Raw genomic sequence first — 26,854 nt, 5'->3', positions numbered from 1 at the left:
CCTTAATTTTAAGGTTCTGCTCCGCCGTGAGTACAACGAGTGGCTGGCGGCAGAAGACTGCGAAATTACGCCAACCGGACCTGTCAAAAGAGCCTCCGTGATGGCTGCGTGTGGTTGGGTGCATTTGGCGTGGGCTGCTGTTCTGCAAGGTGTCGTGGTGCGGTCGTTTGCCAAATTTGAAATTTGGCTGGACCACGACGCGCTGTGGGACCGCAGCAACGATGACGATGGCAGCACTAGTGAAGACGAGTAGTCGAGTGACCATGTCAGCTACTAATAAATTTTCGTTATCGAATGCGCCCTCAGGTATGCTCTCTTTTTTTTTTTCCCTGTCAAGCGATATGGGGGGGTCGACTTACATTCGAGTCGACTTACAATCGTGTAAATACGGTACATGCTTGTACACTGTTAACTTATATGATGTTGATGTTCTTTGCATTAAAAATTGCTTAGACCACACTTATTGCTTTAATCCTACCCCGGCACATGTGCTTAATTTTTCTTGTGTGTGTACATGTGTGTGTACAGTGCACATGTTATCAATATGCTCAAGTAAAACTCTTGCTTGGGCTTGTTGGTTCATGCTTGAATTAGTAAAGGCAAGGCGCAGAAGACCAGCACTCAAGAAGAACACAAACGACAGGACCGGCACCGGTCCTGTCGTTTGTGTTCTTGAGTCCTGGTCTTCTGCACCTTGCCTTTACTTATCAATATGTCGACTCTTTTTTCTTTAAAGCACGATTGTCAATATGTAATTCTTTATAATGCCCACATGCTATGCTCTCAATTGATAGTGGCAGTATTACAAATAAAATAAATATTAGTAACATCATTGGTGGAAGCTCCCCTACGAGAAATCAAAGGCTTAAGAATTCCAGCAAGGGCAAGGATGACAAGAACGGCAAAACCTACATTGGCCCCATTTGTGCCAAAAGCTATATATCCTTAAAGCAGCTGGCAGGTAGCTATGATGAACCTATCACTTTCTGGGTCCCTTTTTCTCTGGCTGAACACTGCCCTCCAGAATGTGACAAAAAAGACAATGACATGCCTTCTACAGTACCAAGTACACCACAAGAGTGACTTGTGGCAAGTCCTACAGTGGACACATTTGCAAGTGCCTGAATGAATAGGCTAGGTAACACGCTACGAATTCAACAAAAGCAAACTGACACACTTGATCATGAAAGAACTGCATGCATGAGCCACAATTCTATGCGATAAATTTTCTTGGCAAATTGTGAAAACCAGTATCTCAGAGGGAACTGGTAAAAGGCTTGCCATTTCACTGCTGCCCCCAAAGTGCAAGTGGCCTCTGCAACATTAAAAAAAACTTCTTGCAGTGCAATTGACAAGCTGGCAGGCAACTTTCATAGACGCTAGTGCTCAGTGGTGGTCGAGCTAGTTTAGGATTTGGAGCAATTCTTGGAGCAGGAAAGCAATTTAGGAGGAGCTACACGAGCGTTTTGGAGCAGTTTTGAAGCAGAAAAAGTAGAACTTTTTGAACACATGGAGTAGTACAGCAGTAACCTGTAACCATTTGGTGAAGCTCATTAGCACTGTGCAACAGTGTGTGCTGCTCAACACTGAAGCAAGACACAAAGTCGACAGAGACATAAAATTACAAACGTGCTAGAATAACTTGTACCGTCAGGAACAAGACAAAAAGCGATGGCGAATGTCTCATGTGCATTCCAAATGACCGATGTGCTTTGATAAGCTTTACCGCGTTAAATAAAATATGTATTATGCCTAATAGCAATGCTAGAAGCTTGACAAGAGACTACGCGTTTATGACTGGCGCCAAGATGACATGCCTCTATACGGTGTGTGGCAAAGATGGTGATGGCAGTGGAGAACAATGTTCGTACCATCCCGTACATTTATTTTCATTGTGAAGCAGGTTGTCGGCTTCCCATGTGTCGTGTAGCCTCTGCAAATAGATAACGTCGATTCGGCGTAATACCGTAACTTTTTCCACTGATGCCCTACCGAACTTTCGAAGCACTACCAATTAGAGGCAGTGTGGCATGGCGAAAATGAGCTGTTTACCGATCTGACCAGCAAGCTTTCCACAAGCCGTCTTGGAAAGGTTGCCGCTAATATGCTCATACGTGTGGCTAACCGGCGATCGGTTCTGAGATCATGCATATGTGTTTTCGGCAACTGTTGAAACCGGCAACTACTGCAATCGTGCATAGATGTCTGCAGATTGACAGAAAGTTCCGAACTGCATGAGCAAATGCGTTAATCTGCATGCATGAACACGTGTATGCGCTGTGATCTGCGTGCCTTCCAGTGGCTACTCAGTCCTATATCTTCATACATAGGCACTGCTTTTGTTGCCATTCCCTTTGTTGGCGTTGTGCATAGGAATAGTTTCGATTGGAATTGATGACCCTGATGACCCTTGTACCAAGACAGGCATGCTTTACAATCAGATTCCCCACGTAAAAACTCCCCAAATTTCCTTTTGTCCCGAAACCAACTGAGCGCCCTGGTAAGGCTGCGTGCAATGCATCGACCTCGGTCGAGTATTTCACGTAATATGTGAAAAATAGAACAAGTAGATAAAATTGCTGAAAGCTCACAGATTGCATACAGAACTCCAGCACTTTCTTTTAACCTCCTCCGACTTTCCTTTTTGTGTGTAGTATGTGTTGTATTTTTACCTTTAGCTTTGTTTCTATTTGGCACCCACATTTTCTTTTTACTTTTTTTGAGAAGCACTTGTTGTTTTCGCTATTATTGACTAATCCTAAGCCTTGCGTGATACACACAGGGGTTCGTGGGCCCAGGGCTCAACACAAAGCGAGGAATGCCTGGAGAACTGAGATTGTCTATATTCCTTTTATGCCATGGTGCGCAGAACATTTACGTGTATACAAAGAAAAAGAAGAATACATTTTAGTCGTCTATGTCTACATGGCTAAATTCGCTGCCGCAAAGCGTCCGCCCTCACCCAGCGGGCGACTAACTTACGCGCAATCCCACAGCGGTGTCCTCAGGGTACTCCAAATGACTACAGCCATGTCGTCTAGTGGAGCTGCCACGCCCTGACACCGGGAAAGAGGGCAAAGAAGACGCTCACCACTCTGGCCTCGAGGAGTGTGACAGGCTCGTTGGCGGTGAGCTTTGCTGCTTCCTGCAAGCGTAACAGGACCGGACGCACTGCTGGCGGCCCCGCGAACTGCAGCACGGTTCGGTTTCAGTGGCGGCTTTCAGGTGGGATCGTAGGCACGGCCACCAGTGCGGACTGTTAGCTGCCGGAGTCATTCACTGGTCCTCAGGAGCCTCGGACGGTTGCTCGAGTGAACCGTTAGCTGCTCGTGCTTGGGCTGCCCGGCTGTGCAATTGAGACGGACCAGCAGCTGACTCAATCGCTGCTGGAGCAGGTCCCACAAGGTCATCGCCGTCTCGAGATCATTCTAACGAAACGTCCAATTCTGAACCCCAGCTCCCTCTCTCCTCAAGTGCCGCGTCCCACCGCGTTCTCTTCTACTTTGTCGTCCACTCGTCAAATCCCCCCCCACTTCCAGTACGTTGTGCCGTAAAGTTTGTAGTTGCACATGGCACAAAGGCAAAAAATGTAGCACACTATGCAACAGGAACTAATGTACAACAATGAAAGAAAGTTGTCATTGTGCACAGCTTTGTTTGGCTATTAGTCAGCTTTTTTTTTTGTTCGTCGAAACACACAGTGTATTATGAAATGCACTGAACTTTAAGTTGGCAAGACAGGGTGCTGTCCTTATTCAGATTGCCCATGACAGTCAACAAGGATTCAGTAGGCAGTAGTTTACATGCGTTTTCTTTGAAACACTGGTTGCAGTAATTATAAAAGAAATGAAGGTCCTACCAAACACACCATTACACACGTGAGTTGGCTTGCAATCAGCATTCAAACGTTGTGCAGGCTGTCATCAGGAAGCAACAACCAATGAAATCACTGCTTACACATTGTATCACATCAGCTGCACAGTGGTCTCAACATTTTTTTTTTCTCTCTTCTTACAAGAGGTGGCGCAAATCCACCGCTCCTCTTTTCTAGCAGCATCTGTGTGCTGTGATGGTTTCTTGAGACTTACAATGAAGACACAACCTTGATGCTCAGTATTTCTCTTTGAGTGGAGGACCATCTTACAGCACATGAAGTACCACATTTCTATACCCTTTTGAAAGATTTTTGTCTTTCGAAGGCACGCTCTTACCTTTGGCAACACGTCAAATGAAGATGGAGGCTGCTTTTTTCGGTGATCGTGCCCTTATCATGGGACCGCTCATGTGGCTCCTTTTTTCCTTTGTTGCACCACTGCTATGTTCAAGCTTTGTAGTTCGCCACACAAGCTTCCGCAGCATGAGATGTATGTCTCGCCTTTTCCTTGCATGCCTTGCACTGGCTAGCTACAACGGAAAACCGAAGCTTTCTGTATTGTCTCATTACTATCAACCCTTGTGGTTGCTGTGGCTCTTTGCATGCACATATCTGAGATACTTTCGGGCACGGAGACTTCGTATACATATGCTTGATCCAAATATTCACTTGGGTTAACAAGACCATTCTGATGCCTACAGACATGCGTCTCTTGCATTATCTAGTTTTTCCCCAAGTCAGCTTAAGGCAGAGCTCACGGCTTTGCACGCGTTCCTGTGTGTATCCAACACTTTGAACTAGGTGTTCGTGATCCCTAGCCTGCACTGTTCCTTGTTTTGTGGGCGGACTACATACATTTGTGATCAGCATCACGCCCATGCTAGCAGTAACTAACTGATTAGCGGCATGCGAACTACTGCTCTTCACATGCAGCCTCAGCTTTAACTCAAGAACCTTTTGTTCTTGCTCTAGCAGTCTCAGCTGCTGCTCTGCTATCTCTCGCGCAGCTGCACGCTCCTGCTCTTGGTCACCGTGCATTATCTCATGTTCCTCCTCTACCCATTGTGTTAACTCATCTCTGAGAATAAGTTCAAGGCCGAGGTTGTATAGCTTGTCAATTTCCATGTCTCCTCTCCATGCGTGAGCATGGGCTGTGGGTGGTACAAGCCACTCCTGGTGGGCTCACCAGATGTGATACACACTGGGGTTCGCGGGCCCAGGGCTCAACATACAGTGAGAAAGGCCTGGAGAACAGACATTGTCTATATCCCTTTTACACCAGGGTGCGCAGAACATTTACATGCACACAAAACAAAAGAATACACACAGCACTTAAACAAGTCTATAGCACGCTTCGCAGGTCTATTCTAGTTGTCTGTGTCTACATGGCAAGGTTCAATGTCGCGAAGTGTCCACTCTCACCCGATGGGTGCCTAACTCACGCGCACTCCCATGGTACTCATGTCGTGTCCTCAGGGTACTCCGAATGACCGCAGACGTGTCGTCTAGTGGAGCTGCCACGGCCCGGCATCGGGAAAGACAGTAAAGAAGATGCTCACCACTCTGGACTTGAGGAGCATGACAGACGCGTTGGCGGTGAGCTTTGCTGGTTCCTGCCAGCGTAACAGGACCGGAAGCACTGCTGGCGGTCATGCAAACTGCAGCATAGTTCCGTTTCGGCTGTGGCTCCCAGGCGGGACCCCAGGCATGGCCACCAGTGCGGACCGTTAGCCGTCGACATCGTTCCCTGGTCCCTAGGAGCCTCGGGCGATTGCCCAAGCGGACTGTTAGCGGCTCGTGCTTCGGCTGCCCAGCTGTGCAATTGAGACAGACCGGTAGCCAACTCAATTGCTTCTGGAGCAGGTCCCACCAGGTCGTCGCCATCCCATGTTCGTTCTGCCAAGGCATCCAATTCCAAACACCAGCTTGCACTCTCCTCACGTGCTGCCCGCAGTGCACCACCACGCACTCTTCTACTTCGTCGTCCACTCGTTACACCTTGTTTAAGTTTATGCAAACAACTCCTGCTTTTCTGTTGATTTATGCCTTGTCACCTAAAGACTTTTATTATCGTAAATTTTTCATGTTGCCATTATTGTTTGTATTATTAATCCTCGTCATCATGCACAGGAGGTCCCATTTCAGTTTCTAACTACGGGACCTCCTTCTCTATATACTTATCATGTAATTATATCTGTTTTTGTTAAACAAACTGATTCCGAGTCGCGAACTAAATTATTTTTATGTTCAGAAATCTGTTCGTATGTTTGAGTACAATCAGTGTCCAATTTTCGGACTCCCTAGGGGCCGCAAAAATGTCCGAATCCATGCCTTACTGCCGCCAATTGCTCAAATTGTCACAGGTACATCCGTCATAGCTCTTAAAGCCTGGCAGTACACTTATTAGGTGTATAGGTGCTCGTATTGTTAAAGGAGACGGCGGGTGCACGCGTGTATAGGTAAGTAATTACATACTGCGTCCCATGATAATTGCCCCTTCCCACTCTTAATATGATTCACCGCAAGACAGCTTCCCGTATGCTTCACTGCATAGCACTGCTGTATTGAGATGCTGACTTTCGGGAACCGGCATTAATCAACACGTCGTGCTTTCCGAGCTTTGAAGCCACTGGCGAGGATTACAAAGGCGGAGTCAGCACCACTGCTAACAGCAGCAAACTGCTTTAATGAAAAACACTGCACTGCAGAGCAAAAAGCTTCGTAGCGAACGTCGAAGTGGCTAGGCCTTAGCATTGCCATGGTGGTGGCTACGGCTGCCAGCGGATCTGCGTGCGAGAGCACCTGTTCAATGCGGCAAGATAATCAAAATAGCGGCGGTCGTGACTTCGATCAATGCCGTTTCGGACCAGCGGTCATGGCAAGAAGTCTGAAAAATGGAACGGCGAAGGGTTTTTGCATCCAGATTTTCAGACGTTCTTATATATTGACTCTATGGGGTACCATGGGGGTGCTGCGTAAGCGTCTGAATTATTTGGCATGTCCGAAAAATTGGGCGACCGAAAAATTGGTCGTTGACTGTAAGGCTAAGTTCACACTTGGGAAACGGCAAGCGGGTGGAAAAGCCAAAGCGGCCGGAAAATCTTTTCCGTGCATACACAAGATGCTCACATTTGTTTCGCCACTGCAGCGGAAACCACTGCCGCTTTCGCCCACATCCATCTAGTTTGCGTATGTTTGTTTGCGTGGTGGCGCTGTTCATCACACTATTTCAAGACATACGTTCATTCATTGACCCATCAGTAACTAAAAGCTTTCCTTTTGTGCAACTGCACATGTAGTTTTTAACTTTCGCCTACCATGGAAGATAAGAAAGACACAGTTTCGATAGCTTTAGCTAGTTGCTTTTGCTAAAAATAGACAATGAACAACAGAAAATGTTAAATATACGACCGGATGTTTACGCGCTAGTGCAGCTTCCGGTGAAGCGGAACGGCTTTCTGCTTCGCTGCCTGGTTTTCCACCTGCATTTCTGCCTAGGCGGGCGGATTTTGTTAAGGTTTTTACGCTTACACCTGCTTCAAGACCAAGTGTGAAAGTAGCCTAATTGCGTAACCCTGCTGAAAACATTGGACTGCTGTGAAAACTCGAAAACACTAAACTTTTGCGCAGTTGGTGCAAATGCACTTGAGTGGGTGCAGCCAAGTGCAGGCATGTCGAATTGTAATAAAATGGCGCAAATTGCGCAGTTGGACCCCTACTGAGTGCTTCTAATTGTGACACTAACAATTCGTCATGCAGTCAACTATAACAACAATTAGGAAAATTCATGCCATGCTCACAACACTGCTTAGTATCAATACGTTCCACCAACAAAATCTAGGCCTTTTGGAAGCATTGCAATATTATGTACACCACTGGATACAATTGCTCGCTTAGAGGCTTATCTGAGGTGACGTAAGTCAGAACCAGTGCCATAGAAACACTGCTCAGTTCTGTCCTCTCCATGGTAAAGCGTGTTTATTCCACAGACTTTGTTTTGTCACCCAGGTATTTTCCACGTGGTTGAGGTCAGGCAGTTGAACAGCACCAGTCCTAAAAATAAAAAAATAAAACTAATCAGCAATCATAATGACGTGGCTGTGTATAAACCAGCCATTTGTTTATCAAAATATTTTCCAACAATAAATAAAGATCACATTCCAATGAGGATGGAAGCAAAAGCACTCAGTCCTGTGCTTTCAATGTAATCAAACAAAAAGGTTGTCAAACACCAAGAGGCCTGGAGCCACACATGAAATATCTAACTCCAAATGGTCCCTCAGAACATTTAACATTATTTAAAATCCCCTGACACAACACAAGAGGGCAGGGCTGTGATAGCACACATTCATGTCTTTCTTCTTGTCTTTATATTCACCTGTTCCCATCCCCTATGTACGGTAGCCAACATGACAATTTTAAGACACCTTGTCAAATGCCTCCAAAAAATCAACGAACAAGACGTCAAGCTGTTTCGTTCAAGAACTCATGCAAGTTCATGCACGCTTGGCTCAAGTTGCATAATCAGTGACATTTGTTTCTGAAACCTGTGTTGATATTTATTTATTTACTTACAATATACCTTACAGGCCCATTGACAGGCACTGAATAAGGGGGGCAACAGTAATTACATGACAGAAAATCAACACAGTGCCACATCATTATACAATATTAACGCGCAACGAATTCAGGCTTTCACAGAATGTTTCAGGATTAGAGATAGATGCAATGTGATCCGGGAGACCGTTCCAATGTGCAATAGCTCTAGGTAGAATGGTGATAGGATGTTCCGTTCAGTCAGAAAATCATGAATATATGTCCTGATTATGTGTTTTAAAAGCTAATGTGCTAACAATGGAAATGGGTCGACAGTTTGATAGCAACAAGTAATAGCCTTTTTCATGGATCGGCGTATTGTGTGCCTTACTTCAGTCATTCGGTATCTCTCCAGTAGCAAGCGACAGCTTAAAAAAGGCTGCAAAAAAATTGCCATTAATGCGCATAGCATCCTTTGCCTACTTCAGCCATTTCGTCCCTGCCTATCTGGATGTCCGTCCATCCATACGTCCATCCATCCATCCATCCTGTTATGCTGACCCGATGGCCCAAGTCTATCTTTTTGTGCCACAAGGTACATGCTGGTTGCGATGCCATCATGGGTGTTCTATTGTCATCATTCAGCTTCATGATATCCTACTCCCATCAAGCTGTCGTCGTTACACCTTCTACCTTGACTCAGTGGCCTAATTTGTCTGATAGCACAGGCCACTAAGTATGAGCTTGTAGTCGTGATGCCATTGTGGTGTCAAATCGCAGTCATTTCAACTTTGTCATCTAACACTCGTCACGCCATTGTTACCACACAGTCTTGCATTCGTTGTCACATCACCATAGTGATGCCAGAGTAGTAGTTCAATCGATGTCATCCCAGCTTAGTGATCCGACTCTTGTCAAGCTGTTGTCATCACGCCTTCTACTCCAACCCAATGGTCAGAGTTGTTTAATAGCCTTGGTCACTAAGTATGTGCTCGGAGCTGTGATGCTTTCGTTACTGTTGCATCGTTGTCATTTCATCTTTGTCATCCAACATACATCATACTGTCATTGTCATGCCATTGTCATCATACAGCTGCCCTCATTCCATCATCGTCACGCTGTTGTTTTATCATTGGCAATGCTTCAGAACGATCATTCCATTGTCGTCATGCCACTTTTGTCATTCTATCGACTTCAATGTATTGTAATCATGCTGTCATCATTCAATTGTGATTATACTGCCTTTTTCATGGCGTCATTAGACAATCACTATCATGCCTTCATTGCAGACTGTCATCGTAATGGCGTAGTACTTGTGCCATCGTCACTCCAGCTTTGTCATCTGACTTGTCAGGCCATCATCATCATGCCATTGTTGTCATACAGGTTTCGTGATACAGTGAGCATCACACCACTGTCATCACTAACTATCCCACTGACATCAAGCTGCTGTCATGCCATCACCGTCACTGCATCATCATTATACAGTCGTCATCATGCATTCATTGTCATATCGCTGTCACGTTGCTGTCATGGTTGTTCCATTGTTATCATTGTAACTTTGACATTGTACTTTCATTGGGCTCTCGTCACACCATTGTTGTCATGCTGTCATTTCCAAATCGTCAGCCTTTCAGTATCGCCATCCCATTGTCATCGTGCCGTCGTCACACCACCTTCGTCCATCGATGTCATTTTTTGTTGATCATTCTATCCTGATCAGGTTGTCATCTTTTAATCGTGATTATGGCACTGTTGTCATGCGATCGCCATTGCATCGTTGTCACAAAGGTTGTGTACCTGTTTTCATACCATCATCACCATGACATCTTGCTTGTGCCAGTGTCGTCATTCCCCTTACCTCCTCGGCAGCGCTGGATTAAGGAGGAGGCTAAGGGGGCTGCAGCACAGGGCCTCACCTCGAACAGTAGGAGAAGGGGGCCCATTTATTCTACCCTGCTTAGTATATGGAACCATGGGCAACGGAACTTCGAGCAACATGCATGAAGCGAGAAAACCAGAACGAGCAGACGGGGCCCTGCCTAATGTAACAGCATGTGTTTAGCCTGATCATTTGGGGAGAGCTTGTCGAGCTGCATAAACAGGAATCCCCCGCCACCCCGGCGGGGCCCTCTTTCTCATGAAGCGAGGTGCGTTTGCTTGGAAGAGTTTTTGTGGCTTCCTGTCAGTTCGTCTGTCCAGTGCTGCCTGGAGAGGAGGGGCAAGGGGTAAACACCTAAAACATATAATGTGGGATGAGGACCTAAATCTCCCTTGCCCCTCGTCACCACCACGTCACCTTCCACCTCTCAAATACTTCCGCCACTGTCCTTCTCACAGAAAGGATGTGCTGCAGTACCCAACAGTGCCTCCCATTCGACTTTTCTTTACCGTGACAGTAATTTGGGCAGGGAAGGATGCGTCCGATAGCAGATGATGATGAGCCTGATGGCAGAGTCTAGGCAGGAAAGGAAAGGAGATGTCACACGTGATTTTGTCCACGTGCCGTGGGGCATGGAATGGTCACTGTTCGGGCTAGGGTTGTGGAAGAGTGAAGTTGGAGAGCTGGACACAAAGGCCTGTCTCCAGGGCCCATTCCTGCCTAGTGGCTGCGCACCCTCACGCATGCTTGATGCAAAAAGTAGATTAGACTGGCCGCCGAACTTTCTGGAAAGTAGAAGAAGATGACTCAGAGGCAACGGAGGGTGCGTAACTTCGCCCACGATAGTAGTCGCCCTCTCCCCTTCGTTCTCGCGCTCGGCGTCGACGGGGCGAAAGAAAAATCGAAAACCTCCCAGAACAAACGATTGCTCCTAGCCAATAGGAAGACGAGACCGGAACGGGAGAAGGAGTGAGCTTGTACGGAGAAGGAGGGAATTTGTATGAGGAACTCTATGCGTACGTGAACGCCTGCTTTGGCGCTAGTAACCGACAGATGCGGCGCGCGTCTATAAAAGGAAGTTGATCGCGGGCTGCGATTCAGCCCCGAGGAGCCGGTTAGGCATGCATAAGCCCACCCGCTGAGGAGCTCCACGGGGACACACCATTTTTGGCCAGCCACGAACCATCCAGGCAGTGTGCGCCAGTCATCGGGACAGCCACCATTGGACACCTGTGGTCACGTCGGACTGACGAAGTGCCCAGTGAACAATTAGCATCCATTCATGCAAAAATACTCGGTCGGAAGCATCAAAGTGGTGCGTCTAAACGAAAGGCAATGTTAGAAAGAGAAGAGCGTGAAAAGAAGCTACCAAAGATGGCAAAGTACCTACTGAATGCAGCTTCCGCGGAGCTGTATGATCGCTCTACCCAGAGTCCGGGTCAAACTCCCAATAGTGCCGACTACGCTTCTGTGGAGGACTTGCCAACTCCATCACCATGGTTTCCTGGCAAGACGCAAGGTTTGACTCATCTTGGTTGTCCTGAAATCCTGTGAAAACCGTGCCGACCTTGCTCGTCCATATTTCTGAGCAATTGACACTAACCAAGCCCTGTCCTGTTCCTGAGTCAGCAATGTCTATGCTAATCAGCCGGGCCCCTGCCACAGAGCTCCAGCTGTCCGGTCTGCAACGTCCGATTTCGACTACTGCTGATCAACAGGTGCCGAACCTCCCCAATGAGCCTCCTTCTACTGACGAGTGCCAGGAAACAACACTCCAAGAACCGACTCACCTGTTTCCTGTTAGTTTGGCTTCAAATAATCATGTTCCCACCCACAAAGTGTGCCTCGAGAGGACGAATTATATGGCTTTACGTTGCGGCAACAGAGAAGTACAAACACCCCAGCAGCAAGAGGTACATTGTGAGACTCTCCGAAGTGACCCTGCTAAGTGGCCGGACGTTATTACTGGCAGCTTTCAGAGTGTCTGCCTTGAGAAAAGGCCATTGTATTTTCAAAATATGGCAGAAAACTTTACGTCTACCGAAATGCAATACAAAACTCAGAAATGCTATATGTCACCTCATCTATTCGTGCGAAAGGCGGTAAATGGGGAGGCATACGAGCGACACTGGTTAATGCACTCGGAGTCCAAAGATTCCCTTTACTGTTTCATGCGCAAACTATTTTCGATTACAAGCAACCCCAGTGCTTTCACCACGCACAGCTTTTTTGATTGGAAAAGAGCAGAAGAAAAGGTTTGCGGACATGAAAATAGTGTCGAGCAGTGGAACTACATGGCAGCATGGCTCGCCCGCTCTAACTCAAACAGCACAATTGACAAGGAGCTGGTTAAGCATCTTGCCACTGAGTATGCTTCCTGGACAGAAGTGTTGAAGCACGCAGTCATTGTATTCAAGCTTCTAGCTTGAATACAATGACTGAAATGGCAATTAGATGGGAGTGCTTGAGGCCATTGCCTAGTTTGATCCCTTTCTAGAGGAGCACATCAAACGCTATGGGAACAAAGAAAAAGGTCACCCGTCGTATCTGTCAAAAACCATTTGTGATGAATTTATCGAGCACATGGCAAAGGCTGTCAAGGAACATCTCATTGACGAAGTGAAATGCGCAAAATACTTCTCTTTAATTGCTGATTCAACTCCAGACCTTACTCACGTTGATCAGCTCTCAGTTGTTTTACGATACTATTTAAACTGGAAAGTGTGCAAACGCTTTCTTCAATTTGTTCCAATTGAATCACATACCGCCTTGTATCTTTTCGATACCATGATGCTCCCTCCTGACGACCAATGGCATCTCAATTGATGATTGTAGGGGCAAAGCTTATGATAATGCGAGTAATATTTCAGGAAAATACAAAGGACTGCAAGCTCAAATCAAACACCTGAACGAATTGGCAGTCTACATCCCGTGTTCTGGTCATTCACTGAACTTAGCTGGCGCGTGTAGCGTTGACAGTTGCCTTCAGGCAGTGAAATTTTTCACTGTAATTAAGAGACTGTATGTGTTCTTTGCTGTCTCACCTAAGCGATGGAGGTATCTTTTGGACATTATGGGCGGAACTGGCCAGCAGCTCGTTTTGAAAAGACTCTCTGCGACCAGGTGGTCAAGACACGCTGAATCATGTAGGTGGGCTCGGTTGCTGTATCACAATGCAGACAACTAACCCGTTGCTCTTTGCCACGCAGGTGCTCGTAGCTATCGTCAAACACGAGCAGCTGTCATTACGAATAACTCCGGCTGTCAATACGCCAGTGCAATGTGCGCTGGTGCCCCTCATCAATGAAACCGGCACGTGGTCACCTTGTACGCCATCTGGTGCCTATGCCATAGGAATCGTCTGTGCAACCTCATCTGTGTCAGCGCCACCATGCGACATCTGGATGCTGGATTCCCTGTGGAAGGTCCCATCGGCACTGAGACGAGGGCTCCCGCCAAGTATAAAGCAACCGCAATTGTCGACACCACTCTGTGGGCTTGGTTGCCGTACCACAATGCACACAACTAACCTGTTAGTCTTCGCCACGCAGGTTGGTAGCAAGCATTCTCTTTTTGCAAAGAAGTCGAGCAATTATCTTCTGGTGCAGCTGCCGAGCCCCCGGTGTTGTGTTGCTATTGCTGTTGAGAGTGTTTGTGCCATTCGGTCTTTGCTTCTCTTGTCAGGAGACATCAAGTCTAACGTGGGTCCCAATAGTGCTGACCTTGTATTAAAAGGGCTGCAAGAACTATCAGCCAGCCGAAAAGAAATAATCACAGAAATGAAAGGCATTAAGAACTAACTACTGGCAATGAATAAGATGGTGTCCGATTTGACTTCCCAAGTGACAGTAGTCGAAAAGCTTTTCCAAAGCATCATCCCGTTGCGAATGAAATCGAAGCCATAAAAGCAGAAACTACTAAAATTACTGACCTGGCCACTTGCTTGGAACGGCGTATGGATGACGCTGAAAGTCGATCACGTAGAAATAACCTATTTTTATGATGTTCCTGATACTAATCCCTCGGAAACATTCGCCCAGTCTGAGGAAGCCATAACCCAGCTGTGCTCTCAGCCCCTTAACATTAACATAGATACAAAAGAAATTGAATGAGCACATCGTCTCGAGAGGTATGCCACTGGGCACAGTCACCCTATAATTGTTAAATTTACGTACTTTAAGAGAAAAGAGACTGTCCTATCAAATGGCCGTAAGTTCAAAGGCAGTGAACCCAGTGTCGGCGAAGATTTTTTTAAGGCTGTACAGAACGCCTGCAGGCACCTTGTTGCTTTTGCGAAAGCAAAATCTGCTTGCTTTTCATTGTGTTACAAAACATTGCACATAGGTACATATTTGACGAGACATCACAGACCGTCAAAGAAACAGCATAGCAATCGCATTATCCCACGAATATAAGAACTCACTTTCCCATCTTATGTAATAATCTGTCTTTTTCAGTAATTTTCACGAACATATGCAGCTTTCTGCCAAAGCGTGAACACGTATCGAATCTTATATCATCATCCGCCAGTAACTCACTGATACTAACAGAAATGTGGCTTACAAAAGAAATCAGTGACACAGAAGTCCTGGCCGATCTTTCCAACTTCAACGTTTATCGATGCAATCGGAGAGACGTACGTGGGGGAAGTGTTCCGATTGCTGTGAACCAACAATTGCCGTGCACACGAGTTAAAATTGACAGCCACTTGGAAACACTGTGGTTAAAATGTCAATGTTCCCCACAAACAGTACTGCTAGGTGTCTGTTATCGAGCCCCTTACCATCAACCGGTCTTTTCTAATCTCTTAAACATACTAAATGAAATTACTTCAAAGCATCCCAATGCTATTATTCTCCTCTTTGGAAACTTTAATTTTCTTGACATTAACTGCCACAATGGCACTGCTTTACTAACAAATCAAACTGAAGCGAGCAACTTTATAGAAGTGTGTTTAAATTATGATTAAACACAGCTAGTACTGGGGCGAACCCGTGTGTAGGGGACATCTGCCAATATTTTAGATCTTATACTAACCAGTAATCCTGAAAGCTTAACATCCCTTACATATCATTGTGAGATTAGTGATCACAAAGTTATTCATGCTGCCTTCACTTTCGCTCCCCCACCACGCGACATGCACAAGAAGATAATTTGGTTACATGACAAAGGTAACTATGAGGTTATAAATACTGAATTAAACGCATTCTTTTCTACCTTTGCAGATGAATTCAATAACCATTCGATTTATGATAACTGGCTGTTGTTTAAAAACAAACTATGCGAACTAAAGAACCAATTTATTCCCAGGATAACCATTCGATCCAATCGACAAAAACCATGGTTTACGAGATTCTTAAAACGACTAGAAAATAAAAAGCGCCTTTATCGCCACGCTACAGTTAAGGCAAGCTCAGTTGCGTGGGAGAAATATTACGCTGCCGAAGCTGCGTACTTAATCGGAATTTGCGATGCCAAGCGAACCTTTTTTTCACTATGACCGGCCAAATATTTTACTTACTAATCCAAGAAAATTCTGGCACGTGATAAATCCCAAAGTAGCGCATATCAATAATCTTACTAACGAGCTGAGTGAATCAGTGACAGATTTAACCTGCACTAATATGTTCAACAACGCGTTTTCTTCAGTCTCCACTAATGAAATGGACACACTTCCTCCCCCACTAACCACAAATATACAATGCAACATGTCAGCCATCGCATTCACATTACATGGGCTTTTATCTGTGATAGAAAATATTAAGCTGTCTTGATCATCTGGCATCGATGACATTAACTCTAAACTACTAAAAAACACGAAACACATTTCTGCAGAGTTTTTCTATTTATTATTTTCACAGTCACTTTCCACAGGCACCATGCCAGACGAGTGGAAGATGGGGAAGGTTACTCCAGTCTACATATCGGGCAACAAAAATTCTCCCATAAATTACCGCCCCATCTCATTGTTCCCTGCAAGATCATGGAGCATGTAATCTACACTCATATTATGAACTTTCTAGATGCTAACAACTTCTTTCATCCTTCACAGCATGGGTTCCGAGGGGCCGTTCTTGTGAGACCTAGCTTGCACTATTTCTTCATGACGTTCATGCTAATATTGACCGTAACATACAAACAGACGCCATATTTTTGGATTACGCGAAAGCGTTTGGCAAAATCGCTTATCAACGCCTATTACTAGAACTTTCTCGTTTGCATTTGAATCCTGATATCCTAAAATGGCTTGAGCAATTTTAAACTAACCGCTCACAATAGGTCTCATTTATTAACCAGTGATGACAACACTTTCTTTCCATGCAGATTGAAGATGTCCAGCTGCCCAGATAGCATTATATAGTGTGAGTAGAGCGATTTGTGGGTCTGTCTGAAGGTGCTTAACCATATCATACATAAAAATAAATCTATCAGGACCAGGCACAAAGCACCGGCATGTGGTCATGGAAGCTCTCAACTATGCAAAGGTGAAAGGACGGCTTCAGGGTCGCTTGGGCTACATTTACGATTACGTGGCTTACATCCTATTTCTTTGTATTGCAGAAACGCCTCTGAATAATGGATCGAGCTGGAAACATGCCCGAAATATTCACCAAGAGTGTCAGCCTGGTCTTCCAATTTGTTTCCATCTTCAAATGCCTCCAAATAATGGATCAAGCTGAACTAGCACTCGAAATGTTCAGAAGTGTCAGCCTGGTCTTCCAATTTGTTTCCCTCTTTATTCAGTAGGCGCAATGGGTGGATTTGTTGCCCCTTGAAGTGCCCCCAAGCCACCTCCATATTTTTAAAACATTTCAACTAAACACACGCATCGAGTTCAGAATGCTGTCACGATCGACAATGCCAAATGTGGCAATGCTACGTGCCACAGGCGCACCACAAGATAAAAAAAAAATCCTGTGCTTCTCTCCAGGCCTTTCCGGTATCCCCAGTGCTTGTTGTGACATCACCAGGATGCACACTCTAAAAACAGTTGCACCCTTTGGGGTGCATATTTGTCCCACAACAATAATCGTCATCTGTCTTGCCCGCTTTTCCTTTCTTTAAGGCTGCGAGCCCGGTACTTCCCAGTCACGAACGGCATGCGCGTTATCAGTGTGGCGCAGCATTCTTGACAGGAAAGTAGTGAGCGCCGAGTTTTCAAGAAAGGAAACGCAAGCAAGGCAGATGACGATTATTGTTGTGGGACAAATATACACCCCAAAGGGTGCAAACTATTTTTAGAGTGCATCTGGTGATGTCACCAAGAGCAAACGCTGTCAATTAGTCAAACAAGAACCTACAACTTACGGTTAGTGTGCTAGCAAGTGCGCACATTCCCCGCTCTCCCTCGCCGTGTTGCTCGCTTGTGCGCACTTGCCAATCGGTAACTACAGCCTGCAACGCAAGTGCCAACTCACTTGAGTTTCACAACGGTTGCGCTTAGTGGTCTGATTCTGCGCAAACAGAGCCTGGCAGTGTTTCACGATGGCTAGAAGGCATCCGTGTGCAGTGCTTGGCTGCAAAAGCGCAGATTCGAGAAACGAAATGACGCAATACCCGCCGCCTCATGAAGACGCCCTGCGCTATGCCTAGTGTGCAACACACGTGCATGCAACACAGGGTCCACAGCAGCATGGGCCGGCACGGCAGCGACAGTGGGTAGTTGAGAAGTGCGGAGTCACAATAACCGGAAGCGGACCATATTGAAAAGCGCATTGGCGATGACCTACACCATGTGACATTTGGAGGAGCACTTGGTGAGAGAGACCAACCGATGAACAGAGCATAGTGAAGGAAAGAGCGAAAAAAGTGAGGGTCGTGTTTCAATCATCATATGCAGAACTCTACTATTGCGGCACCATTTCGAAAAATTATCACGGCTACATGTTCATTGCAGACTCGTGCACAACAGCAACACCACAACTAAATTTCTACCTCTGCACTCTTGAACAAATGTACACCCTTTGGGTCATATCTTTCCACACAACAATAATCGTCATCTGTATTGCTTGCATTTCCCTTCTTGAAAATGCTGTGCTCGATACTTTCTTGTTGAGAATGCTCTGTCATGCTGATAACATGCATGCTGTCCATGACTTGGAAGTACCGAGCTCGCAGCATTAAAGAAAGAAAATGCGGACAAGACAGACGCGATTATTTTTGTGGCAAGATACGCCCCAAAGGGTGTAATTTTGCTTAAGAGTGTGGGTGGTTTAGGGGCCCTTTAAGCATCCTTAGGCCATTCCATACTTTCGTCTTCTGTGTGTACGAGTTGATGCTCGAGAGGAACATCTCCCAGCTCACCTTCCTAGCTTGCCATTGAATCCATCTTCCCTAGGATTTATTACATTTGAATTCAATCAGATTTTCAGTACTTGAGGATAGACAAAGTATGCCACATGCTTTGTTGTTTCTTTTGCACGAGCTACCACTTTTTTGTGGAATGCATATGTTTGCTTTGTCGATGATAGAAGCAGAAGGTACACTAGTGAGTAGCTAATATTAAAATCACTGATAAAATCTGATGAGAAGCAACTTGATTCTTTAAAATGATCCCAGCCGAACATGGCTAGTTTCCATAAAGGGGTATGTTGTGGAAATCCATGTTGCTGTACAGGGATGTGGTCACTTACAAAGGCATATTTTATAACACTCCATTGTAAATTTGGAAAGAGTGCAGAGCCAATTGCTAAATCTATTGAAGAATGTGAACTATGTTGGACACTGTAATAGGCAGGCACATTTTTATTGAAAAGGTACACATAAGAAGGTACAAATAAGTGTTCGATTAGCCTGACTCTCATGTCGCGCCGGGAGTCTTCCAAGAAAGTGCTATAGGCATTAAAATTACCAGTGGTAATGTAAGGTTCCAGGATATCGTCAATGAGGCTATAGAATTCTGTTTTGCTAAGCTGATAATTAGGTGGCATGTAATAAAAGCAAATGGTTACTAACTTGTTAGAGAGATTTGCTGACACATACACTGCTTCAAGTGGCATCTAAAGGGCTCTGCGTTGAAAAGCAGCAGACTTGACAACAATAATTGCCACCCCGCCGAATCAGGCAACAGCACTGTCATGTTGTAGTGCCAGAGAAAATTCAGCTGTTTGGAATTGAGCTGTGTCTCCTCGACACTGAACGCCTTGCCTGATATGTAGATTGCAGATTATGTTGTGATATGCAGATTGCAGATGAGCACCTTGGCATTCCAATGCATTATCTGCAACACCATTGTAATAGAATTAAACCTTGACATAAAGAAGTAGGTAAAATTGGCAATTTGCTTCCTTATATCAAAATTTCGTTGTGCTGAAAATGCACTTTTTATGCAAATAAGTACAGTCGCTGATCTATTTTTCTTACAGAGAAAGGGGTCGCAGAATTTTTTTAATTATCGGGCAATTGAGAAAAGGAAATTTGAATGAGAAAATAATTCTTTTTGATGAATTCGAGGCTTGGTGACAAATGGTGCGGTTTCACATCATGTCGAGGATATCTTCACATAGGCGGTACGAATTAAGCGAAGCCAGCCACTCTTTCGCGTGCTCTCTGCATTGCAGCTGATAGCGTCACTCATACTGGGATGACGCTATCATGAAAAGCGCTGGCAACGAGGAGCGAATGCTTCATGTGCCTCTCGCTCCAATGGGTCACCAAAGCTCCAGATTAAGCCATCTTTAATACTAGACATGCAAGAAGACAGCTTACATGATGCAACATTGACTTGGCACGCTCACTCTTCGCACACACGGCAGATTACCTCTAAAGCAGAGTACGCGGCTGCGTATGCATGCAGCCGTGCTCACAGCCATGCGCACTATGTGCTCAGCCGCGCTTACAGCCATAGGCAGCCACGACCAAGACATGCACCAGAAATCGCAAAGCGCCAACTTACTCACCCCCGCCCCTCAAGCACGCTTGATCACATTACTGCGAGTGAGCTCCCCTCTTTCCCTTTGCTCGCACGCAAAGGCGGCACTCATGCATGAAGCCATCATCTTTCCTTTGCACCCTCGCACCCTTTCATTCGCATCTAAACACTTGGACATTATACTGAACATGATGCGGCTTCACATCGGCAGTTGCTCTTGTCGCGCCATGCGTGGTTTGAGAGGTGCGTTTGCAAGCAAGCACTTGCAATTCAATCATTTGACCAACTGCAACTGCGGAAGTTTTAATTTACTGTCTCGGCATTCTTTTGCTGCCGAAGGAAAATTTTGTTATATTGAAATCGCATACAACCACACTTCACTAAATTGAGGTTCTAATTGCATGGTGTTCTATAGACAAGAGGTTCTGAAAAGTTAAATACTTCGTTATATCGAGAATTTCGTTATATTGAAGTTTAACTGTTTTATAAAAAGTGTGAACTGTGTATGATCAAAAAATTAGAATTCATGCTGAAGGATCCTTGTCTGGACTCTTGATAATTTTACATCGGTTAAGTGAACCCGTTCCACTCCATTAGCACCAAAAGCACCGAAGTTGTGTGCATTGCATCGTGGCAGGGGCTGGAGGTACTTTCAGGCTGTTCGAGTTTCAGTCCTCACATGATGAGAAAAGGTCTTGTGGCCTGGTGACCCTGGAGTCACCAAGCTCTGTCGCTAAGTGCGTGGAGTACACTTAGCTACTGCCACCATGGAAGGGGGGGGGGGGCACAGTTGACGGGTTGCTTGACAGCCCCCTGATGAACCGCATGCCAGTGGGCGCGGCGAGAGCTTTGGAACCATGCGCCTAAAGAATCCGTTTTTGTTCCTAATACAGGCCCTGATTTGCATCAGCTACAGCGATGCAGCCTCAGCTACAGAGTCCGATCCAGCTGCATGGAAACTGACGGAATTGCGTGGCCACCAGCGCAAGACATCGACAGGCTTTTCCGCTGACGACATGCCGGGCCTGCGCAGCTGCACTTGGACGATGCACTTAGACCGACATCGAGCGCCACCATCCGCTACGTCACACCTATCGGAGAGTATAAAAAGAACTCAAGAGTGGCAATCGACCAGTGGGCGCGGCGAGAGCTTTGGAACCATGCGCCTAAAGAATCCGTTTTTGTTCCTAATACAGGTGAGAGACTACCGCCATGATTCTGGCTATAGTAGTGACGATGTGTGTCTTTTGCTCTTGCCGTGCCCACGGCCGTTTATAGATGCGTTAAATAGTGTGTACCATTGTTTTGTGGACTTACTAGCTTGCTGCGGGGACGTTGAATTGAATCCAGGCCCGTCTACCGAAATCATGCTGCAAAAAATTATGGACGACTTGCGAGAACTTAAGGAAGGTGTGGCCATATCAAACCGGCGTCTAGATGAAAGTATTGATAAGTTAGCTTCCATTGACCGAAAAGTAGAGGATATTTCGACTACTGTTAAGACCTACACAGTCAAGGTAGACGACCTGCAGAAAACCGTTGACAGCCTACTGCTAAAAGTAGATGACCTTGAAAACCGAAGCCGAAGGAACAATTTAATACTGTATGGTCTGCCGGAACCGAAGGAAGAAGCACACCAATCTTTGGAACGAGAGGTTTCGACAAAAATCCTTGACAGCGTACTAAATGTTCCAAATGTTTCAATTGAGCGAGCTCATCGAATAGGGAAGCCTAGGGACGACAAATTCCGCCCCGTAATATTAAGGCTAGTAGACTACCGAGACAAATTAAAAATACTGAAAGAGTGTAAAGCTTTGAAGAACACTCCATACAGCATCTCAGAGGACTTCTCTCCTAGAGTCCAATCAATAAGAAAAAAGCTTTGGACCTGGACAAAAGAGAACCGAGACAGAGGCGACAAAGTATTTCTATCCTTCGACAAGGTTAGAATCAATGGCAATACATTCAGATGGGACGAGGCATTGGACAGGGCAGTTCCCTCAGCAGCAAATTGAAATAACCGGTCTAATTCCAGTCAAAAACAGCGCGAAAGTAAGACTAAAGCACATTTGTTAGAGTTACCCCCCGTCTTCAGTCCGCTAACTGTTTTAAATGTTAACGCCCGGAGCGTTGTGAACAAGTCTGATGACCTTGAGAGCCTACTTCTTAGTTACAATCCTGACATCACGCTTCTAACAGAAACATGGCTTCATGATGCTATCCCTGATTCTGACATAATACCCAGCTCGTACAACATAATTCGCCACGACCGTGGCTCGAGAGGGGGTGGTGTCGCGACCATAATAAAGAATAGCATCCCATTCACATCCATTCCACACAATACTTCTGCTGAAATGGTTTGGATTGCAGTGCCGTCTTTCAAATGTAAGGTTCTTATTGGTGTAGTATACAGGCCTCCGAATGCAGATATCTCAATTTTGGAATCGCTGCATGATTTTCTTTACGTCCACAGTAAACACTATACTCATATCATTTTATGCGGGGACTTTAATCTGCCGATGATAAACTGGGACGATCTCTGTGTTCGGCATTCTTGTCAACATGCTGAAATGCTACTCGATTTGGCATTTTCTTTTAATCTAAAACAAGTAGTAGGAACACCTACACGTGTTACTTCAAGCTCAAAAACTATCCTCGACCTTGTTCTTATCTATGAAACAGTCAGTGAAAAAGGATTTACTGTAGAAGTTTTACCAGGCATATCAGATCATGAAGCGATTCTGCTTAAAAGCAATCTACAGCAAAATATTATCCGTTGTCCAGACAAAGAAGTCTTGGATTTTGGGAGAGCTGCAGATGAAAGTCTACTCGACTACTTAGAGCAAGATTTCGACATTTTTCTTAAAAAATCAAATCAAGGTGTCACGTGTGTCAATGATTTATGGTTGCATTTTAAGGACGCAGTGCGGGAATGTATGCACAGGTACATTCCAACAAAACGCAAGAGAATGGCCCGCAATAACCCTTGGATCACTCGGGACATACTGCAGCTAAAGCGCCGCTTAAAACGCTTGTCACGCCCCAATAGTTGTGTCGATCGTTCCGTGTTACCGTCAATGCGTACCGAACTTAGGAAAAAAATAAAAGACTCAAAGTACCATTTTTTCAATGTTAAACTACACTATTTTTTATCTAACGCCCCAAGAAAGTTTTGGATGCACATAACCGAGAAAAAGAACCCGGTCACCAAAATTAGATTGAATGATACCGAGACCAGTGACAACCAGAATATTGCGGAAGCGTTCAACGAGTACTTTGCTTCGGTATTTCTACGCGGTACTGAAGACGATAGCCTAGAATTTTCAGGTTCTGGCTGCGAACTTCCGGACCTTTTTGTTTCCGAAGAAGGTATTCTTTCGTCCCTATTAAACATAGATATAAAGAAATCTGCTGGTCCTGATGACATACCAAATAATTTTCTTTTTAGATATGCGGAGTGGTGCGCAAAGTATCTGTACATAATATTTAACGAAAGTCTAAAGCAAGGTGTCCTTCCTAACGATTGGAAAGCAGCAAAGATAATTCCCATTCATAAGTTCGGAGATAAACTCAGTATTACTAATTACAGACCTGTGTCGCTTCTCTGCACCGCTAGTAAGGTGATGGAGCACTATGTTTTTAAGCACCTGAGCAGCTTTCTGGAAAACAATAATTTCTTTTCGGAAAAACAGCATGGATTTCGGCGTGGCCTATCTACAGTTACTCAGCTTCTACATATTACCAATGAAGTCATGGCAGCGCTGGACTGCGGCGGGCAAATAGATGTGCTTTTCCTTGATTTTCAGAAAGCATTTGACCGTGTTTGTCACCAAAGACTAAAGCTGAAGCTACAATGTACGCTGAAAAATGAGCAAATTCTTCGCTGGCTTGACTCTTATTTAACTAATCGAACACAATATGTCCGTATAGGAAACTCATTTTCTTCACCTGCTCCTGTACTTTCCGGTGTACCGCAAGGTTCAGTACTTGGACCTCTTCTCTTTTTGATTTATCTGAATGACTTGTCCTTTGATTCCCCGGTACGCTGCCGTTTCTTCGCTGATGATTGTATTGTGTACCACAACATTCAATCACCCCATGATCAGACTGCTATACAGGATTACCTTAATGCAATCGATAACTGGTGTCAATCCTGGCGCATGAACTTAAATGCCACAAAATGTACTCAAATGATGATTACAAGAAAGAAAGCACCATCAATTCGCACATATAAAATCAATAATGTAGCAATTAAGACGGTTGACAAATTTAAGTATCTGGGTGTAGTTATTGACTCGAAGTTAACCTGGAACGCTCATGTCCAATACATCGTTTCGGCGTCGCTAAGGAAGCTATGACTAATTAAACACCGGCTTAAACACTGCACTAGTAGGACTAAACTCGCTGCCTACACGACACTCATTAGACCACTGCTTGAATATGCCGATGCTGTCTGGGATCCTCACACAAAGACCGGTGTCAACAACATTGAAAGCGTGCAAAGAAAGCCCTTAGATTTATTTATAATATTTATAATAGACGAGTCTCGATCACTGATCTCAGAACACGGTCTGGCCTCCCATCGCTTGAATTTCGGCGTAGACTGCATCGCCTACAAACTTTGTTTAATATCGTTAATAAACAAACAAAAATGGATCCCGACATATACATCAATTTCAACAAAACAAGAGAAACCAGACGCAAGCACAGCAAAACGATTGTGATGCCACCGACTAAAACTACTGCTTATCGCTTCTCGTTTTTCCCTCGAACTATAGCAGAGTGGAATGCTCTACCGCAAGAAGTCGCTTGTATGTCCTCGGTTGATTCATTTGTGGCTGCCGTACAATCTTTGCAATGAAGCGTGTTCGTTTTAGAATCACCATTTTCCTATTTTTGTAATTTTGTACATGCTGCCTTTCCCGACGCAATAGTCTGTATCATTAAGCATTCTTTTTTTATGGTTCCTCGTAACCTAAGTTTTTGTTGTTCTTGACTTGCAGTGCCGACTTTGTATACACTCACTCCTGCCTGGACTGCCAAGAGGCAGTTGGCAGTATGTAATAAATAAATAAATAAATAAATAAATAAATAAATAAATAAATAAATAAATCAGCATGACATGTGTTGTGAAAAGCTGAACACTGTTTTGCAGCTTCTTTGTGAAACATGTTTGTTCTGACTGAGTGAAATTATTTTTTCCCTTTTCTAGGTTGCACAAAACTGTGATTGTGCTGGGTGGTCATCATCACCACTAAGACAATGAGGTGCGCCAGAACAATGTTTTGAGGGGTGGTCTTGGGCCTGCATTTCACACAAGTGAGTTGACCATGACAGCTCTGCAAGCCATGGCCACACCTTTGACAAGAAAAGCGTCAACAGCGATTCTTTAAAGACTTTGACACATGTTCTGACACATGTTTTCATTAGTTTCAAGGGATTTTGGAAACACACTGGATTGGAATGCAGGGCTTGTATAAAATGTTTAATTCAAAATTCAAGGACTATTCAAGAATTTCAAGTATGCAGAATGCCAAAATTCAAGGAGGGTGAAACAAACCTTAATCTTGTACATATACGGGAGAAAACTGAAACCTCCTTAGCTGCAATTCCTTGCAGTAAGCAGCTGCTGGGATGAACGCATGCTTCAAGCTCTTGAGGTCATTTTTCTAAGTAGACTTTCCTTTGTAATGATGTCAATCACCTTCTGGCATGATGATTAGTAGTGTCTAACTTCAGCCAAATATACTCATCCAGTTAAAGGAAACAGATGAAAGTTGCTTTCCGCCACGCACTTCTAGAGCCCCAAACTCAAAAATGGAGCCATGATGGGTGTTAAGCAACCAGCAAAAGACGAAATGGTGGCACAGCTTGGCCATTTTATCTGGTGTTGTCCAGCTCCATGATGGCAACAACCATTTAAGCAAGCCTGTCATTGGTTGCTATGGACATGACACATTGCAATAATTGAAACTAAACTAGCCTCAAATACAACCAACATTACTTCAGGCATGCCTAACAGTGGTGTTAGGGCTCCCGTTTTATTTCTAATTTTCATCAATGACTCGCTTAGTAAAATTAACGTAAAGATACAACTATTTGCAGACTATCTTCTATCACAAAATTAATTCAAAAGCAGACCACATCATGCTAAACAGTGCCCTAGAGGCCATAGGCAAGTGGTGTGCTGATTGGCAAATGAATCTGAATATACATAAGGACACTACTTCAAATAACAAGAAAGAAAACAAGGTCTGTTTACCATTACCAAGTAAATTATTCTGTATTACCTTCAGTAGAACACTAAAAGTATCTGGGACTGACCATAATGCACAACCTTCGATGCAGCCTTCACATAGAGCAGGTAACCTCAAGTGTTTTCAAACGTCTGATGTATATACGACCCCGGCTCCACTCAGCTCCTCCTGACATTAAACTATTAGCCTACACTACCTATATAAAATCAAGTTTAGAATACGGAAATATGGTGTGGTTCTCATATACTCAACAAGATAAACTAGAAGGAATACAAAGGAAGGTGGTTAGGGTCATCTATAATAAATGCAGACAATCTGATTCCCTTACACAGGTCTTAAAAACTGCAGGAGTATGGCCGCTGAAATACGAAGCAAAATTTGCTAGAATGAAAGTTCTGTACCAGATAATCAACTGTCAGATAAACATTTACCCA

At 44.7% G+C, this 26,854-nt stretch overlaps 1 protein-coding gene and 2 long non-coding RNA genes across 3 annotated transcripts in view; 2 read left to right on the top strand and 1 right to left on the bottom strand.

Annotated features, from left to right (window-relative positions):
* Positions 1-16,793, top strand: part of LOC135904979 (uncharacterized) — a 28,167-nt gene extending 11,374 nt beyond the window's left edge. Inside the window, exons 2-4 of the long non-coding RNA XR_010565276.1 lie at positions 13,502-13,843; positions 16,617-16,654; positions 16,725-16,793. This is a non-coding gene — a long non-coding RNA (uncharacterized lncRNA). The remainder of the gene's footprint in view (positions 1-13,501; positions 13,844-16,616; positions 16,655-16,724) is intronic.
* LOC139061335 (uncharacterized) overlaps positions 7,238-26,854 on the bottom strand; it is a 69,569-nt gene continuing 49,952 nt past the window's right edge. The window contains exon 3 of the long non-coding RNA XR_011515370.1: positions 7,238-7,927. This is a non-coding gene — a long non-coding RNA (uncharacterized lncRNA). The remainder of the gene's footprint in view (positions 7,928-26,854) is intronic.
* The window catches only part of LOC135905002 (uncharacterized), a 51,154-nt gene continuing 44,690 nt past the window's right edge, over positions 20,391-26,854 (top strand). The window contains exons 1-2 of the mRNA XM_065436001.1: positions 20,391-20,406; positions 25,423-25,482. Of these exons, the coding sequence (XP_065292073.1) occupies positions 20,391-20,406; positions 25,423-25,482 (76 nt within the window). The remainder of the gene's footprint in view (positions 20,407-25,422; positions 25,483-26,854) is intronic.

This window comes from Dermacentor albipictus, chromosome 6 (assembly GCF_038994185.2).
Source record: "Dermacentor albipictus isolate Rhodes 1998 colony chromosome 6, USDA_Dalb.pri_finalv2, whole genome shotgun sequence".
Lineage (NCBI taxonomy): Eukaryota > Metazoa > Arthropoda > Arachnida > Ixodida > Ixodidae > Dermacentor > Dermacentor albipictus.
This window is presented reverse-complemented; position numbering and strand designations above follow the sequence as displayed.